Genomic DNA, 19,570 nt, shown 5'->3' on the forward strand with positions numbered 1-19,570 from the left:
GCCAGTCCAATCGGTATTCAGTGCAGTTCCTCTCACCTTCACCATTTGGGTGACCTTTACTTCACAAGGAAGATCTCATGCCATCAGCCTGTTCAATTAGATGTCACACAACATGCTGTGCTAGAACACCAACCGCCAAGCAAGAGAGGGCTCTGTGGAACCAATTCATCTGCAAAGGCTGTCTGAGATGGATAAACAATGGTAATTATTTCAAAACAAATTGGAACCAGAAAGCGCAACCCAGCAGTGTTAACTGCTAGACAAAAAGGAAAGCCACAAAAAGAAGAAATTTCAGCTCTCAATGTCCTGGGTACTCCGGTATCTTCCTCTAGGCAAATATTTTTCTACCTTTCTTGCTTTCCAAAGTCAAGTTCTAAAACCTATTACTTCCAAGACAGTTTCTTTTACACCAGTTGAATAACTTATGCAAGGGACTTCTCACAAATGGGAGCAATACAGTTATAAACTAACAGTAAGAATTCTCTCTTTGCCAAACTAATATTCTATTTAAGCCACTTTACACAAAGCTACATTGCTTACTGGACAGCCAGATAGCCAGGTGGTAAGCATGCTGGGAATGGGTTCAGCAGCTTCATGTACCGACCAGATCACAAGATCCCCAAAAACCCTAACCCAGGCACCAAACAAAAAAACCCCAAGGCTTCCCCCTAACTCCAGGAAAAATGCTCCTGCTACAACAAAGAAGTCACAAATACACAAAAGCCAGAAAACAGAGCATGGACATGGTATGACCCTAACTCTGCCCATGCAGTGGGAATGGGAACATCCCCATAATTTGCCTCTTCAAAACAAAGCCAGAACTTTCCTTGTGGCACCTCCCTGGTTGTTAAGTGTTCTTGCATTGGGCAACCAGGCTAGCCAAGACATCTCATCCCATATGCTTTTAATGCTAGTCGTTGCTTTCTAAAGAAGAGTAAAAATGCCGGCATCTTTCTAAGACACCTAGGTGCAGATGCATAGGAGCACGGCGCTTTAGCTGATCAAAAGACAGCTCTGTATGGCACAAAAGGAGCTCCGCTGTTACAAGTACTGAACAACCGTGTATGCAGTAAGTGGGTCAGAAGCACAGATCACAGCCAGCATAGAAAACCAGGCTGGCTTAGAAAGCAGAGAGGGTCAAATACCCCTGTGCTGTGGGAGGTGGGAACATCACTTGCTGGTGCAGCTCTGTTACCTCAGGTTTGTTTGGAAGTCGAGCCCTGAAACACGGGTGACTGACGCATCCACAGCCATGGCCAAGCTTTTGCACGGCACTCTCGTGAAACAAGGTGAGCAGGGAAAAAGATCGTGTGCCACATTCTCTGAACTGAAGCATCTCTCTGCCCTTGCTATCACCAACACGTGTGGCTTTACACAGTCTGTTGCATTCCATCAGAGCGCTACTGAGACTACTGCTGCCCGTCTGGCCTGCCGCCTGCACCCACAGCGCTGTTCAGTGGGTGCCTCACACAGAGTGTGCCTAGGCTGCTGCTGGGTGCACACACCCACCTTACACCAGCGAGTTGCTCTGGCTCTCCCAGGCTCCCTGCTTGCTCCCTGGCAGCACAGTGTCACCTGCACATTCATCACATACTTATCTGCCACTACAGACCTGAAAAAAATCTCAGTCCCCAATTTGATTCAGGGTGGCTTATTCCAAAAACAGACAGAGAATTTTTCACTATTTCCTCTGCGGCTTCCACCTCCTTGAGCCTGCATTGCACAGCTAAATCTTTCTCGCTTGATGGAGGACTTCTTTACAGCACACCAAGTGCTTTCATCTTCACCATGATCAGAACAAGTCAGTGCACCTTTGCTATTTGAGTCTCTTTTAAACTGGGGTGAGCTGAACTTTCTATGCAAAGACACGACCTCTCCTGAAATCCCTTGATCAGCAATTTCCCTTCCTCGCTCTTTCATGTTTGAGGCATTATGAAACACTGGAAACTACACATTCTTTCATAAGGAAGTTAGTGAGAAAATTCAAATAATCAACTCAGTCCCAGGAGACTTGGGGTCTCTTTCCAAGTTTGAAAGCTCTTTCCTAACAGAAGGTTTGCTCTTCTGGTTAGCAGGCAGCTGATGATATAGCTTCTCTGGAGCCCGATTATACTTCCAGCCCAGGGGCAAGTAATAAAAAAGCCTGCCCAGCTCTGTGAGGTCTGAATCAGGTGCTAACACTGAACATCTGCTGGGGCCTCTGCTGTCCTCTCCCCCACCCTCCTTCCATGTGCTGGGCATTGGAGTGTTCTCCATTTTATAGCTTGTGGCAATGAAAAGCCAATTTAAGAGGGAAAGCATTGCTGACAGCGTTATCCAAAAAAAACAGACTCTGCTTTAACAGCTCTCCATCCAGGATTTTGGTGAGTCCAACACCACCGTGACATGCTGAAAAGATCTGCATTGTACGGCAGCCTTTGGAAACAGTTACCAGCAAAGCAGTCACAGACCAACCCGGGCGAGACAACAGACTCTACACGTACGTTTATTACTTCATACAACCAGACTGCTTATTGTACAAAAATTAACAGTGCCACCCAAGAGGGCTGTCACAGATGTTTAGAAAGAGACACGTAAACACAGCTTTAAAACATGGGTTTTCTGTAATTTAGGTACAAACTACCAAAGCACCATCCATTGTGTGCGTATATAATATACACATACACACGTGTGCGCAAGTTATCTCCATACACATACAGACACAAACTGAACAAACTGTCGCAGTGGGCTGTGATATGCTCAGACATTGCTCCCAGAGGAATCCAACATCCCTACACAAGGTGTGTCTACCTGTGGGACACAAACTGGACTTATGCCGAGCTGTAAGCTCATCCTTAGGGCCTTGAGTTGCTGCCTCTGTCGGCCTGTCCTTCCTTCCCTGGTTGCTCCTTGCTGCACTCCGCTGCCAGCTCCCCTCTTGAGTTAACAACCCCATCTCCAAGCCCACTCAGGTGAGTGCACCAGCGTGACCTGGCAAAATGTAAGGGTCAGCACACGGGGTCAGATCCCTGCCCTGAACAGTCTCAGCAGAGAAGGGATGGTCTCTTTGCCTTCCGGAGTGCTGATCTAGTGGGGGCCGAGTCACAGGTGTAATGCTTGGGCACAACCATTGTACGTAAAACATCTACAGCCTAGAAACTTTTGCTTTTCTGTTCTGCAGCAGTCTAGGATGAATGGACCTGTACAGAAAAAAATGTGTTTGGTGTAGAAATCACCTTTAAAGACTGCAGCACCTGATTAATTCCTACCAGACGGAATGTCCAGTACAGTGAATTCTGATTAACATTCAAGAGGGAAGTTTAATGCCTTAAGGTAGAAGGTTCATCAAAGAGCTGAGGAACGACATTTTTGTTAAACGCTGTGCTTTCATCAGCAGGAAGGGCACGGCTGCTTGCAATATGAAACTGAGAAAACCGGTCCTTGGACCTTTCTAAGCAGCAACTGCTGAATCCCAGCACTGCACTCAGACAGCTGAACAGGGTAAGTTATTGGCATTCATGTCTATTCCCTTCTAGATCTTACTTGTGTAGACTAAGCTCCTCAGGCAGCAATGGCCTCTATAGTGAGAGATCCTGAAGTGCTAATCTGGCACTGGCCACGAAAGATTTTGTGTAGCTTTACTAATTTCTACTGCAGCAAAACAAACAGAAGAGTAACAGCTGCGGCCTGCAGCTTCCCTAAGAAAGGAATGACAGACTGTAGCAATTTCAAAACTTTATAAAGGTCCAGTTATTCCCTGGGAGGAATTGCCTAGCCCTGGCAGAAATTTATCCAAAAATTATAGTCAACACCGCTTCTGCTTGCTCATCTTCCAGTGCAGAGAGAACTCTTCCTTTTAATCTGACAGCTACAGGTACTGTGAATCCCAAGGGCTCTATTGTGCAGTTAGTGCAAACTGGTCAGGAAAGAAGCATTTATTCTCCCTGTAGGTGAAGAGGGTAAAAACTGGTATTCTTGCTGCACTAACCTCCCTGTCCAGGAGTGTAACAGGGCTTAATGTTAGGCAGTGAAGATGCTCTGTCCTTGGAAAGATATGAACAGCAGTTGTGTCTCAACCAGTCTGGAGGCCACAGAAGGTATTTTTCTGGAGTGCCACTTGGAAACATGCTTCTAAAGCCCTGACCGTGTTTCACGTCAAATGCAAGATTGATGGAATTTCCATGGTGCTTCTCCACGCAAATTGTAGCGGTCCTTTATAATGACAGGATCAATCTGAGACATGGTCTTCACATACAAAGCAATAAAACGGAATAGTGACAAACAAAACAGCAAAGGTAAAACAGATTAAAAAGTCGCTCATGTAATCAGACATATGCTGCAGAGATGTCATGCATGTATCCTGACTATCCTTGTTATTGAACAGTAAACATATTTGAGCAGCATTTGCTTTAGTGATTCATGGTCCAAGAGGCCAGTGTGCTGAATTACTGACTTTATTGGGAACTTCCAAGAACTAGAAAAAATTAGCAAGTAAGAATATACTCCTATTTAAGAGGAGGTATTATCTGTTTCTTACTCCAGTTTGCCACATTTGGCTATGCCACTAGGAGTCTCAGCAGAGAGCCAAGGGACAGAATACCCACCAAACAGCACAGCAACTCACATCCACCAAGATACTTCAAGACTAGCTCACAAAATCACCAAAAATTTGAGAGCTTCCCTGTTCTTCTGTAAATTTGACATCTCCTTCTCATTCCTACCCTGGGAAACCTTCATATGTCAGGCTCGCTTTCCAAGTCTGTGAAAAGCTCATATAGTCAACATGATAGTCATACTCTAGCGAGAGGATTTCTCATGCTGGAGTTTATAACCCAACCCTTCTCATCCCTGCACTTGTACATGGGAAGGGAAGAAACAGATAAGAACAGATTGTACAGATTATTGTCCCTTAAATCAGTAACATTTAAACATTTTTAAGAAATCTTCATTTTTAAAAAAACTAAGCATGAAGAGTTCTACAATGTAAACAAGAGCGTATGTCATTGCCTAGTAAACCTAGGAAAGCGTTCATGTCTAATCAGAAGAAGTGGAAGTCCACAGCCTTATATTTTAAAGACAGTCTTGATATTAGTGTCTTTACTGTATTAAACTTTTGGTACTTAAATAATAATAATAATAATAATAATAGTAATATCTAGATAGCACAGACAAAGTATAGGATGATACATTAGCATAAAAGTGCAAGATGTAATTTAAGTCAAAGTGCCTACTCAAACTTCAAAGTGTCTACAGCTCAAACTGGTACAAACTATGCTCAGACATAAACCATAAACCAGACGAAGAGCAATCAAGGGCCTTTTCTTTTCCTCTCATTTCCATCAGAAATCATCACAGGTAACAACAATCCAGTCTGAAGTAACATCAATTCCAAATGGGTGTACATGAGAGAAAAGTCAAGCCCATGTCTTGATGGAAAAAAATGATTCTCATTTCCTCTTTGTAATGGCAATTAATCCACAGGCTTTGCTCCGAATATCTGAGCAGAGAGACAGAAAACAGTAACTTCGATGCCACAGTCAAGGGAGGCAGAGTCAGCAGCTCAACAGAAATGTAGCACTTAAAAGCAGGGGGTACAGTGAGCCCTTGTTAGCTCCTCTGGAGTCACATCCCCCCACGGATTGATTGATCCCAGCCATGAAAGATGACTATGAGGAGGTTAAGTAACACTGCTCTTCATTGGAAAAATAAAAAGATTATCCTCACAAGCTTAATTTTCCCCTTCCTGTTTGTCTTATTTTACTATTTCAGAGATAAAATATCTTTTACAGTATCAGCTCATTATTGTGTTCATTCCCTTTAAAGGCAAATGGAGTTTAAAAGATCTTGTCACCAGAAGGGGGTGGGATGGGAGCAGAGGCAGACCTTTTATTAAACCTTAAAAAGATTTCTAACTCATTTTGCAAGTGAAAACAACAAAAGCCATAAAACTAGCAAAGGAGAGCTGTCACTGAGATTAAGCAGATCCAAACTCCGTCATCCATTTTTCATACTTCTCCAGGTCTGCAGCAGAAACAGATTTGGAGATTTTCTTTAGAGCCAGCTCAAAGTCCCCCTTGGTAACCGGCATCTGAAGCTCCTCTTTAGAAAGCGCTCGAATCTCTTCTGGAGTTAAGCCGTTAATACGTCGTCTCATTGCCATTAAAGAGGCATCCCTGAAAATACAGGACAATGTATGGGAACTAATTGCTAGCAGCATGTGCTGTAAGCCTATGAATTTTGATTGTATTCTCTTGCTAGAAACCACTGGCAGGAACACTTAAGAGAGCATTTATTTACCAAAGAAGATGCAGTTCACATATTTCTTAGCTTCCACATTCCCAGATCACTACATTAATTCAACATAAAGAATGCATTTGCACCAAAATCCATTTAAGCATATGGTAAATGTGCAGAGATAATTAAAACTATAAAACTGAAAACCTTTTACAATGATTCATAGAGATGAAATTTTCCAACTTCAGTGCAGGAAAGGGCAGGGTGGGAGAGGAACTGCACTCAAATACTTTTTTTTTTTTTAAAGTAGTATGGATTTTGCACCCCCATCCTCCTAGATTTCAACCTTCTCTCCACCACGTAGCCCAAAAGGACAGTCAGCAAGCGTTCAGAGTGCAGCCCAGCTCTGTCGCCTACTTGCACATAGCACCTGAATCTGTAAAGGAAAGAGCAGGAGGCATCAGACACCAGCATCATGTGGCCCTGCAGGGCTGAGGCCATCAGTGCCTGTGGCTCCTCATGCTCTACCTGCTCCGTGACTCCTCCCCAGCTCGGATGCTACTAGCATGGCCCACTGGCACAGAGAACGCTGCTCATTTCTCACACCGTGGCCCAGATGCAGTCTGAAATTACATTTTTTCTTTCCCCAGGTTTTTCCCAGCAAGGGATAACACAAGCCTCAGGGAGAACAGGTAATTTAACTATTGCACTGCATGACACACACCAGGTTTTCAAAACCAGGGAGTCATTTTACAATTTCAGCAAAGCAGCAGGGAAAAAAAAAAAAATTAATTCCAAGCCATGTTCTTAAAGAATCAGTTTCTCTTGGCCAGGTTCCTAACGTTGTAAGGGACAGACTTCCTTCCAATAAGTTTTTTCAAATACCTATCCACCAGAAAAAATTCATTTGTCAAAAAATGAAACAAATTGTGGGAACAGGATGGAAATAAATTCAATAGTAATGCCATAAACTATCTGCATCACCCTTGCACCTACAGGGTTCAGGCAGAAACCAAGACAATGCTGCAGTGGGGGCTGTCCAAACATAGAGCATACAGAAGTCTCAAAGAAGTATCCTGTAAAAGGCTCATTTGCATCACAAAATTCTAGCTCTTATACTTGTGGGATTTAAAAAAAAAAAAAATAAAATCCAAACCTGTTTTGCACTGCATTAACAAATGCAGACAAATGCAACCAATGGTAACCTGAGATTTGCTCAGAGAATTTTTTTCTCTTCAGATCCAAGGGAAACTTAACCACATTTTACAGAAGGACTCCACAGTCTTTAGACTGCTCCACCTGACAGTAACACGCGGTTCCAGTAAATAGATTTGAGCCTCAGACATAGTCACTGTTAACACAGCTTCAGATGTAGTGTGTATTGCCTTTTATCACATAATGCAAATTATGACTTTCCATGCAGTTTTATTTGCAAATTAAGGGGAATAATATACCTGCAAACATTAGTGATGTCAGCACCAGAATAGCCTTCAATCTTCTCAGCAATTTCTTCCAGGCTGATATCAGGATCTAGTTCTACTTCCCGAAGATTAATCTTAAGTAGTTCTGCTCTGCCTTTTGCTACAACACAAAAATACTCTTTTGAAGACTTGCAGGAGTAACATTAAAAAAAAAGATACAAACACAACTTAGGTTTTTCAGTGAAAAGTACAAACAAAAGGGTTTAATATAAGAAAAGGAAAGAGACAACAAATCATAGTAAAGTGTGCAATCAAATACAGTAAAGCATATGGTTAAAACCAGTATATTAAAAGAGCATGCTCTAGAGACATTTTCCAAAGTCATACGTCATTAAAAATGTCTGTTATGTCTCAGGTGACAAAGCATTTGGTCACACACTACCCAAGGGGACAAAACCACAATCCTACAAATGTCTGCTTCTTCTCACATCCCTTTGGATTCACTCTCTGTTCAAGTGTTTGATTGCATATTATTCACACAGTTTCATTAGAACCACAATGAGGATTCTATTAACAGAGCACAAACCCCTTAACAATAGCCTGAACTTTAAGCATATGTTTAAGCACTGTACTCAGTTGGGACCCAAGAAAGCTGCTGAAGCCTGACAGAAAACAGATACATTAATACAGTAAACATATATTAATATATTTACTATACAAATGTCCTCGTATACCACTTTCAGACCTAGATGCAGTGTGCACACAGTGATAACCAGCTGTATAAATGAGCACTTATGCAGCCAATTAACCATTTTTTTTTGTAGAGGGCATGTGCATATGGGTACATATGTTAAACAGCCTAAGCTTGTAAGAGGGAATTTACATCTGGCAGCTTAGGCCTCAGTGTTATTCTGCACAACTGTGGTAAAGAAGAGGATGACTGCTTTCCTGGCTATTACTGCACAGAAAAATATACCAGCTCAGCATCTTTATTTCCACAGTGACCATTTTTTATGACCTAGAAAAGAGGACAACCACAACAGAAAAAGCAGGAGTAGTACAGGCTGAAAGTCTTAAAGAAATGTCCACACTTATTTTCTATTTATTGATGTCCCTATTTTTTTTATTTTTTTTTTAATTTTAGGGGGAGGGGAAATATAAAATAAATTAGAAAGCCTGTCTGAAGCTGCTGGTTTTGTGTGCTTTGCAGAACTGTCAATAATACAGAGTTATCAATCACACACAACTGGCACTAGTTATAAAATGGGGATTTATTATTTACAGAGCACAATGTATATATGGCATAGCTGCAGACAGCATACTGTATCTGAGAACATTCTTCTGATCTTTACTATGAGGCTAAGCAAATTCTTGCAGTATTTTGAAAATGAAACATGGTAGAATATATACTTGCATCAAATTCCACAACATACAGGTGTATATATGATATATCATATCACTTTTTCAATTAAAATGCCTGACCACATCAAATCACACAGCACAGTTATAAATGCATCATTTATACTTGCCCAGAATAGCTCAACATTCTTATTTACAGAACAAATGCAACAGAACACAAGACTGGAAATAAAACTGGAGCACATCTCGTATGTTGTCCAGCGTGTAATACACTGTGTCAAAAAACAACCTGGTTTAATTAGAAACAAGAGCAAAAGCTGATGGGATTTTAAACTAATTGGTCATAAAGACAGGCATCCTGTTACCGCCTGTAAGCTGCAAAGACAAGCTGTAGAGCTATTAAGCATCCTTATACCTGCTAAACTCAATCACAACTGCTGTCACCATGAACACGCATCTTGTTATCTTGAGTGCTCATGCAAGGAGATGAGGCATCCACTGTACCACAAAGAAACGAAGCTATGCAAACTTCAAGTGATAGGAATCTCAAAATTAATAGGACAGGTGAATGACAGCTAGGAAAGACAATACAAGCCGAGACGTCTTAGGGCAGGAAAGCAATCAGCCTGCTGCATTCCGAGTGACTCGAAGCACAGTCACAGAGGTGAGCAAGCAGTGATTTACAATGAACTAAGCCTGTAAGTGAAAATTCATGGATCCACTTCTTTGCAGTTGTCTGCAAGGGCACGGAGTGCATTTGCAATATTTCTGAACACGTCCAAAGGCTGCCTTTGATGATCGCTCAAGGATTGACTGTTAAACATTTAAAATAATTCCAGGTTCATTAAAACTAACTCTCTTTCAAAATGTAAGAACCCATCAATGGGCTTGCAATGAAATGCCTCAGCTCTTTGTTTTTAAGCCTCCAAGCAAGTAGTATTTTTTTCTTCTTTCACTCTCTTTAAAAATAAAACGACCCAGCCAAATGATTAACCCCTGAATTTCACTGCTCATCACAAAAACATCAAGATTCCTCCCAAACCCAACAGTAATCCTAATCTCATCCTGCAAAGGCCATTGTAAAGGAAAATGCTTGTAGCAAACATACCTGTGGGCAAAGGTATATAAATCCTCTTCTCCAGTCTCCGTCGCAGAGCTTCATCAATATCCCAGGGAAAATTTGTAGCAGCTAATACCATAACCATCTTGGAAGGGTCATCATTTTCCAGAGCACCACCTACCCCTGCCAGCACAACAGTTTAGAGCAATTTTACTTCACAGCTCTTATTGATTGAGATGCTTGCTAAGAAACACTGCACAAACACTGCAAAAGCCTGGACAAGGCTAAGCAACAGCTATATGTAGTCCTAGTGTCCCTTTCCAAACTTCCCATTTGGTGTGACAAGACCACTACTGTCACAGAGAAATGGACAGTTCCTTCTTTTGCTGAGTCAGGGGAGGGCTTTCTTTGACAGTGCTAATGACATAGGCACATGTGAGTGCAGCCCTACTAGTCCCACCAGAAGTGCTATCTCTGTCAAATCTAGCCATAGAAGAAACCTCGTGGCCTCACAAATGAGGCCTGCAAAGAAATTACCCCTTTGGGGCAAAAAGTTGCCTATCCTGAGTTTACCACAATGAACCTCCACATTTGAGGACATTATAAATAGCAGTTAAACAATAGCTGCAATACAGAGGTGGCTATTATACCACTACACCATGCAATATTCCTCAGATCATCATCCTCATTATGTGCACCTGCACAGAACAGATACCAAACCTGACTAAAAGGGTAGTATTAGCTGCCACCACAGAATACAGCAAAATCAGATTTCACAGTGGGGTCCCTAGGCTGGAGACTCTAGCAAAGTGGAGAAATTTGTTTAGATTGCACCAAAATTAAAGACCTGTATTAAATTGCACAAATCTTCACTATCTGCTTCTCCTAGAGTCTGTGTTTCTCTCTCAAATAGGAGTTTTCAATTTACCATCAAAATGGCCATTTTAGAAGCAGAACACCCTTTTCAGTTATCTGCCTTTGAACACTCCAAAAATACACTACTCTGAAGTGCTACCTTATCTCCCCTTTCCATAAAGCCCAGTTTTCCAGATTGCTCACGTTCTTACATTCCCACCTGTAAAGAAACAGCACCCCAGCCCCAAACTCGGATCTAAACACTTGTTACCATCCATTTGCACAAGCAGCTCTGACTTGACTCTGCGACTCGCCTCGTGTTCGTCAGATGTGCCTCTGCGGCTGCAGATGGAATCTATCTCGTCAATGAAGATTGTTGTTGGAGCATAAAACCTCGCCTTTATTCAAATGAAAACATCACTATTAAGGTTGCAGCAGCAAGCACAGGTCTCCATCAGACCACAACCCAGTCCCACTAGACATACTACAAATAGATCTTCCCTGTCACAAGAAAGTAGTTCAAGATCTTGATTTACAAACTGTCTCATGTATGCTGAAGTTTATACATTTTAAATCATACTCCTTGGGTCAGGGGTCTGTCAGTGTTGGTTTCTCAGCAACCGGTCTTGCAAGTGGAAAAGGAACACAACCAAAATACAGGCAGTTTTCATGTCCAGGCTTTTGTGCTGGTGGAGGACAGAAAGGAGCTCAGTCTACCTCAACAGAGACAGGTTTTAACTGAGAGTATTGTAAAAGTGCAGTGAGGATCCCAAAGAGGTGAATCACTGTTCAGTATAGGCCCACATGGGCATGTCCTTCATATACCACACATGATGGACCACACCCACAACTTTACTGAGAGACTTGTATCCATCCTTCAGAACAGAAACAGAACTAAAGCATGTATTGCTTCTACAATAACAGTTCCAAACACCTTCTAATTTCAAATCTACTTCCTATGAGCTTGTTATCCCATAACCAAATAAGAACTGAATTTCTGTCAAGGTCACAACTCTACATTTAGTTTGGAAAATGCTATCCTAAACATGGGTGATAAACCATTTCCTTCTTAATCTTCAACAACATATCAGAAAAGGATGGAAAAGCAGATTATGTTTTTCTAACCGGTTGAGGGGGTGTGTCAGTTCAATGAACTCTGTGCTTCCAACATGCTACTGGAGGGGCAGGAAACAAGTGATGTCCTTTCTCACCTTAGTGATCCCCAGATCATATTATCAAGGACATACCATTTCAAACAAGAGGCGGACCAGCTTCTCAGACTCGCCTCTGTATTTAGATGTCAGTGTAGAGGAAGACACATTGAAGAATGTTGTTCCACATTCTGTAGCAACAGCTTTTGCTAGCATTGTTTTGCCAGTGCCAGGAGGACCAACCATCAGCACACCCTGAAAGGTGAAAACAAACATAATGAGCAACAAATAAAGAAACTCTGCAACTGGTACTCTACGTTACATCTCAATATGAACCAAGATCTGTATTTAAATTGTTTAATAACATAATCATAACCTGTGGAAAACAAAAAACAAGAATCTTGCATTTGAGAACAGCACAGAAGTGTTCTGAGGTTTCTTCTTACCACTTCACTGAGTCCAAATCACAAAAGCCAGTAACTGCTGCTGCACCTATCACCTGGGAAGCAGACAACAGATTTACAGCCTTGCTCTGAATCAGACAGAACCTGGACTTGAACTTGGGCCTTTCCCAACTCACAAGGGGGTGCACAGGCAGTGGATTCTTCTTATCGGAAAAAAGGCCCCTTCACAAAGAGCTTCACAGGAACCAATATACTTTTGCAGAAAGTTGTGTTCCCTCAGTAGAACATTTTTCTGTAGAAAAACATTTTGCCAAAAAATCCTGACTATGGGTATGTATGAATCTGGTTGATTTTTACATTTAAGCATGCACAAGAGAATTCACTGAATACAACAGTTTGTCATACTGTTTAATCCCTCCATCTCAGTACGTCTATAGCCATACTACTGCATTTTAGCAATCCCCAGATGAAACACCATCCCCACTGCACTGTTGGATGGTAGGAAGGCACTTCTATTTCTATTTTACGGATAAGCAACTGTGTCTCATTTGGACTACCTCTGCATCCCACAAAAGCCTAATCTGAACCTCAGTGATTATTCAGAAAGCTTTACACTTGGAAACTGAACTTCATTTGTTAAGTCCCATGTTGGCATCCACGTCATCACTGTTCTTCCATCTGTGGCCTATCCAAAAGGGAGAGTAAGGAGCACACACCTCTGCAGCTCAGCACATTCACCCATTGTTACACAAACAGGTTTTTCACTGGACACACAGTGCTCTCAGGACTCACATTAAGCTTGTAGCACAAAGACTGGTTAATCACTCGATAATATTTCTAAATACAATTACCTTTATGGATAGTCTTTCCAACCCTTTCAACAGCAGTGCTAGGGAGGAACAACACACTGCTCCATGCCCATACAGCACTAGAATAAGGCACTGTGATTTTAAGCATGTCACTATGAAAATGTAGTGCTCAAGCAGCTTGGTTTTTTTTTCCTCCCAACTGCAAGATCTTATTACATGCTAACAAGAGTTTCCTGAAGTAAAGCTGTACTGTGTTGCAAGGGTAATCAAATTAGCTAGAATTAGAATTGCACATCATAATGTGCTTTGCAATTAATAACTTACATAAAATGCCATAGCAATAAAATATCTGTTAAATGCAAGCCACATAGCAAATTAGATTTCATCTGTTCCTCACAAAAATTTACTTCAAAAAGCACAAAGAATGACATGGAAGAGATCTATAAAAACAAATCAACCGGGAACACAATTATTCAAAAATGTACTATTCAAAAGCAATAGCCTCTCTGTACTCCATTTTCCATTAACTCTTAATACCTTTATTGCCATTTAACACTCAGCTAATGCAAGCTCAACATACATTCATTGGTAAATTGTTAGAAACGTTTACATACATCCATACAGCTAACAGTCCAAAGTCACTCCTCAGGCTGCCCAAGGTTTCCCAAGCTCCAGAGCAGCAAGCATAAAAAGTAAATGGGCTCTTTTTCTCCCCATGAGGATTCAGACATATACTGTGATTTGAGTTGCTGCATAGTGATACTGATATTATAATAATATTGCAAGTACAAGCCTGGAATGTCTGGGTAACAATTACTCAGCATGTGATATGCAGGTCAGAGATGACTTACTGTTCTCTCCAAGTTTTAAATGTGTTTATTTAATAGTTTAAAACAAGCTGCACCTCAGTTCAAACTATACGTGACCCCTGTGTTTGACAAATTGCGTTCACTGCAGGAGCTGGTGATAGAAATGACTAATGTAATTTTTTGGGTATTGCTTTGGTCCTCCATTATTATAGATGGTCAAATTCTGGCTTCAGTTGCACATGCTGCTCAGTGCTGAAACCGAAGCCCATTGCTTTGCACCTCCTGTGTAACTATTATAGTGAGCATTACCTTGCACGTAATACTGGTGGCACTGTATACATGCATAACACAGGTGCAAAGCAGCCACACCAGGTGTAAAGCCAGGGGAAAACCAAGCTCTCTGGGGATAAAGGCAATAGAAATATCAGTTAAAAAAACTCGAGTTCTCAGCAAAACAAGATGTGCATGGTTGCAAACAGAAACACATAGGATCACGTTGCTCTTTCTTTCTGCAAACTAGGAGGCTGCCACTTACTCACTAGTTAAAATCCTTGACAAACACAAAGACTTCTTTATTCTTCCTCTAAGGCTCTGTTAATCCAAAGTATTCCAATAAGAAGCTGAAATGCTCTGCAGGGAGTAAGTGTTTTGATGAAATCACTGCAGGGTTACTTCTTGTTGTTGTAACAATCACTAGCAGAGCAGTGGGAAGCACAGTGAGCAACTGGGCCTTCTTGGCACAAAACAGTTCAGAGAAAAAGAAAGAGCAAGCCTGGGGACACTCAGAAACCCGTGGTTGAAACTACACAGCACCTGTGTTGAATCAGGGAAGACAGCTGGCTCCTTCATACAAGGCACCGTCCTCTGAATGCAGGCACAAACTGTGAGGGCTGTCTTGGGAATTGTTCTCAGGAGAGTCTGAACATCCAAAAACAGATTTGGCTGCCTTTTCCCTGAATTATTGTCCTGAATGCCTAGGCTCAACAAATGCCTGCTGCTACCCTGATTACTGGAAGAAACAGTCTTCCCTTCGAAACTTCTCATCCTTGTAGCACAGTCAGAGGTCAACAGTAGGGAAAAAACATGCTGTTCTGTGTGAAAAATAAATTCAGCAGAGTTACAGCTTCACAAGTCACCAGGGAAAAGGCCAACAATGAACACTCTTTGTGGACTCGTCAGAAATCAATCTGCATTTCAGACTGAAGAGAGGAAATAATCTTAGATTTTTTTTTTCCATGTTTACAACCACCTGGTTTTCAAAGGGTACACTGCTCAATAGGAAAAGATAATCTCATGCAAAGAGATGGAGACTGCAGGCTGTTGTTTCTTTATCCACTACCACAATACTTGGGAGACAAGGCCAGTGTCACTCTTCACATTCCCTACAGTCTGCAGATACACCTGCCTTAAAAACAGATGGCCACTACATCCTCTAGGCATGTTAGCAAGTGAAAGCAAGCACAGCAGCTCTTCACTCCCTTAAAAGTTTTTGAAGACTGGACAGACAGGGCCCCCATAGTCTATCATAAGGGTATGGATCAACTTCCTCTATGCCAAGAAGAAAAGAGAGATTCAGCTGCTCAAGACACTAAAATCTCACCCTACCTTGTAACCCACAATATCTAGGCCCTATCCAAGCTGATAGCTTGGTTAACCTTAAGGTTAACCTCAAGGCCACTGGTACTGAACACAAGGTCTCTAAACCCCTAAGACCATATACCCTGGAGCTAGATTTGGGCTTCCCCCCATGCAACTCACTAAAACCTCCATGAAAAGCCCTTGAGCAGCAATCTCCCAGCTCACACCATCAGCTCCCACTCTTTCTGACTTCCCCTCTTTACTGTCTGAGATACAAGCCCCAAGAATGACAAGTCTGCTACTCATCAGTTCCTGGAGTGCTTTGTTTTGTAAATAAGCAGACTAACTGGGATCTAGGACTGGTTCAGGCTGGAGGAGGACAACTTTGAGAGTCAGACCTAAGTATAAGCCACAGAAGTGCAAGAATCAAGCAGTAGAAGACAGAACAACTGATAGTAACACAAGATCTAACATGCTGCTGAACCAGCATACTAAACCACAGAAACTACTTATGTACACAGCACTAGCTACACATGCCATTGCCTTGCAGACTCAGAATAACAGAAAATTTGCAAGTCTCTTTTCCCCAGTAATCCTTCTCAGTACCCAGAAAACCCTTGTGTTGTTACTAGTTATTCCAAAAACAAGTGTCAATCCATCCCAGAACAAAAGCAAGATAATTCTATTTTCTACTTACAGAAATGCTCAGCAATGCCCACCCTCCTCTTCCTTTTTAGCTCTGAGCAAGGTTGAGACTGGGTTCACCTCTGGTCCATCAGCAAGGCCATCTCAGTCACATAATCTTCCTGTTGCCCCACTTGCAGTTCATTCTCCCACTTTCAATTTCTCCCACTCCAGCAGTAACTATGCCCAGCCACAAGTGTAACTGCAAAGCTAAATCATCACTCAGATTAGCTCCCCCTCTCCTTGCCTCCTTGCACCATCCAGCCTGCAGTTTGCAGTCTGAGTGAGAGATAGTTGGCACATGCAGAATAAAACAGTCCAAGGGCTGTGCTGTTTTTCTCTGTGAAGTGTTGAAGAGTGGCCACCATAAACCTAAGCAGAGCTGTCTATTAAGCATTTCTGCTTCCCACAACATATCCTATATGCCTGTTCACATGTACAAGCTGACATATAGAAAATATTATCAAGTCAACAAGCTATGACTGAGTAAATACAAAAGAATTATTAGTTACTGTAAAGCCTGTGTACACTTCCAGCTGTTTCTTTCAGTGCATTTTATATGAATCATTGTGAGAGGTTTTCACGAACAAATTCCTGATCTTTCCCATTTGCCTTTTTAGCCTCCTGCTACAGGCATCCACACACATTACAGCAGTAGGTAACTACACATACACTACATAAAATACACACACACATAACTACAGCTTGCCATTTACTAAAACACCAAATAAATTCCCACCTTCCAAGGTCTTCTGATCCCTTTGAAAAAATCAGGCATCCACATAGGAAGAACAACAGCTTCTCTTAATAATTTCTTGGCTTCTTCCAAATCCGCTATGTCATCCCTGTGCAAGATGAAGAAACTTGTATAAGATTCCTGTACAACAATTTCTTCCATTTTTTATAAAAGAAAAACAGAAAAGCTTTTCACTTAGTACCATGTCTTTCAGCATGCCAGTATATGCCTCCTGAGAGCACTTCTATAATCCTGTGACCTAAAATTACATCCACTTTTGGAAGGTAGGGAAAAAATAACTTTCAACTCAAGCTACTCAGAGCTGCTTAATTAAAAATTGTTTTGGACAATGTGAACACCAAAGTGGTATCTTTAAAGTTCTCTGGAGCATACTTTCATTTCAGCAGTACCTGTTATGTTTGTACTGCACATAATATCAGTTAGCAACAAAAGCTTAACGGTAATCGTATTAATAAACTGTTAAAACCAAAAGACCTTGTTTTGCTTATCTGTAGGAGATTATGATGGCTCCCTGTTTTAAGAGTCAGAAGAAGGATAATTTCTCTCCTTCTCCACACTAGCAAAAACACGAACTGAAAAAATCCTCATACCAATGAATGCTTGGATTCCTTGATACAATGTCCCTTTCAAGAGCTTCGACCAAGTCTTTGTCATAACCTGCTGCATCAAATTTTGGAATTTCCCCATCACCAACTTCCTGGGATATTTTCTTTCCCTAGAAGTGAAAGTCATACAGGCTCATAAGGACATTATTCTTTCAACATAGCCTTTACTAGCAATATATAGCAATAATGTCTGGTTCACATCAGTAGAAGCCACAAGAAGGTATCAAACTTCAACACAGCTATCTCAGCACCACAATGTCGAGCAAAACTAACATGTTTACACTCTCCGGTCCACAAAGATTGCCCCAACACCTGTGATTGCTTCCACCACAACATCACCATGCTTCATAGATGCAGCTCACCATGACAAAACCCCATCAGATCTCATTACATATTACGGTGGGTGGGTGGGTTGGTTGGTTTTAAAGCAGCAAACCAGAGCTGAACCACTCTTCAGACAACTGACACACTTCCTGGCCAGCTGAAGGCACTAATGCAGAAAGAGCCTCACAAAGCAGACTGCGTCATGTAATGCTACATTAACTCCAGGCTGAAGACCAGAGCGTCCAAAGCATATTTTGAAGATGCTACACCTGCCACACTACCTACTGGAGCTAAACAACTGGCACCCCATCATCACCGAAAAGAAACACAAAGCTGTTACACCCATTCTCTTTAATGGAGAAAAACCAAGAAGATTCTCTCCCCTTCTTTAATTAAAGCCTTCCTGCCCAGCAATTACTCCTTTCCTCGACTGCAAACTATTTATTTCCCTCCTCTCATTCAAAGGTCAGCTCCATAAACAGTTAAAATGCTTTTTAAAAGTCGTGTTTATTTAAGGGCCACACCAAAAGCCCTAAAGAAGCTCCCCAGCCACCTAGGCCTCTTTGAACTACGGTAATTTCTGCAGCACGCTAATGCTCATTTGGCGACCAAGCCACATGCTACTTCTGCCCCAGAGGGCCCAGAGTTTCTGGTTAGTACTTCCACAGCGCCGTTAAGTTTATGGGGGTGAAGTAACGTATTCCCTTTTGAAGCATCAGGGCTCACACTCCTCCTCTCCCACTTCAGAAGGAAACCGCTTCCCCTCCCAGCTCAACAGCAACGTTTGGCCCTGCCTGAAAAGCAGCTGCGCTGTTTTAAGGAAGGAAGCTGACTAGGGAGCTACTTTAGGCCTCTTAACTCAGCTTCTAAACACTATCAGCAGCAAGTTAAAGAATCCCAGCTGGCTGGACAAAAGCAGCCTAGGCAAAGGCGGGCTGAGAGGCAGCTGGAGACACACAAATAACCTCACTGTGGAAAAAGAAAAGGTAGCGATTACACCCCTCCCAGTTGCTGTTTGCCCATGAGGCGGGTGAGGGAGCAGTTTATCTTGCACTATTTTTATTTCTTGCTTCCAAGTGAACTCTGTGTTGTTTAGTATTCCCAGATCAGTTTTTTGCAATGGAAATGAAGCTGAAAGTTGTGTTTAGATAAAGAGCTAGTGTCAAAAATGTAATAGTGTCAAAAATGTAATGGTCTGGCGTAAAAAGGAAATGGAGAAAAAAAAGCCCTGTAGAGCTTGGAAGATTTCAGGAGAGAGAGAAAATGGAATCCAAATGTAACCGTTAAAAAAGGGGGGGAAAATGACAATGAAGTGAAAAATATTTGCTGTCATTGTTACACACTTCTATCCCTCTGCAATTGACTGGTTTTCCTAGTGGAAGCCTTTTCCTGCACATCTGAAAACAAACCGGATGTTTTGGGCCTTTTCTGGGTGAAATTGAGTTAAAGCAGGCTTTAAAAAGCAGGAGAAGGCAGGGCGGATGGCTGCAGCCCACTGTGGAGGAGGCTGAACCAGCGGCTCCAGCCCCCGTACGCAGCCC

At 41.9% G+C, this 19,570-nt stretch overlaps 1 protein-coding gene across 4 annotated transcripts in view; it reads right to left on the reverse strand.

Annotated features, from left to right (window-relative positions):
* Positions 1–2,469: 2,469 nt before the first annotated feature.
* KATNAL1 (katanin catalytic subunit A1 like 1) overlaps positions 2,470–19,570 on the reverse strand; it is a 42,491-nt gene continuing 25,390 nt past the window's right edge. For all 4 annotated transcript variants that reach the window (XM_026844062.1, XM_026844055.1, XM_026844047.1 and 1 more), the window contains 7 exons: positions 17,691–17,815; positions 17,083–17,188; positions 12,156–12,314; positions 11,180–11,306; positions 10,102–10,236; positions 7,668–7,794; positions 2,470–6,152 (listed from right to left, as the gene is read on the reverse strand). In XM_026844062.1, coding sequence (XP_026699863.1) covers positions 5,954–6,152; positions 7,668–7,794; positions 10,102–10,236; positions 11,180–11,306; positions 12,156–12,314; positions 17,083–17,188; positions 17,691–17,815 — 978 coding nt within the window. In that variant the 3' untranslated portion in view covers positions 2,470–5,953. The remainder of the gene's footprint in view (positions 6,153–7,667; positions 7,795–10,101; positions 10,237–11,179; positions 11,307–12,155; positions 12,315–17,082; positions 17,189–17,690; positions 17,816–19,570) is intronic.

The sequence above is a fragment of the Athene cunicularia genome (genome assembly GCF_003259725.1).
Source record: "Athene cunicularia isolate RWA chromosome 1 unlocalized genomic scaffold, athCun1 chr1_part1, whole genome shotgun sequence".
NCBI classification, from domain to species: Eukaryota; Metazoa; Chordata; class Aves; order Strigiformes; family Strigidae; genus Athene; species Athene cunicularia.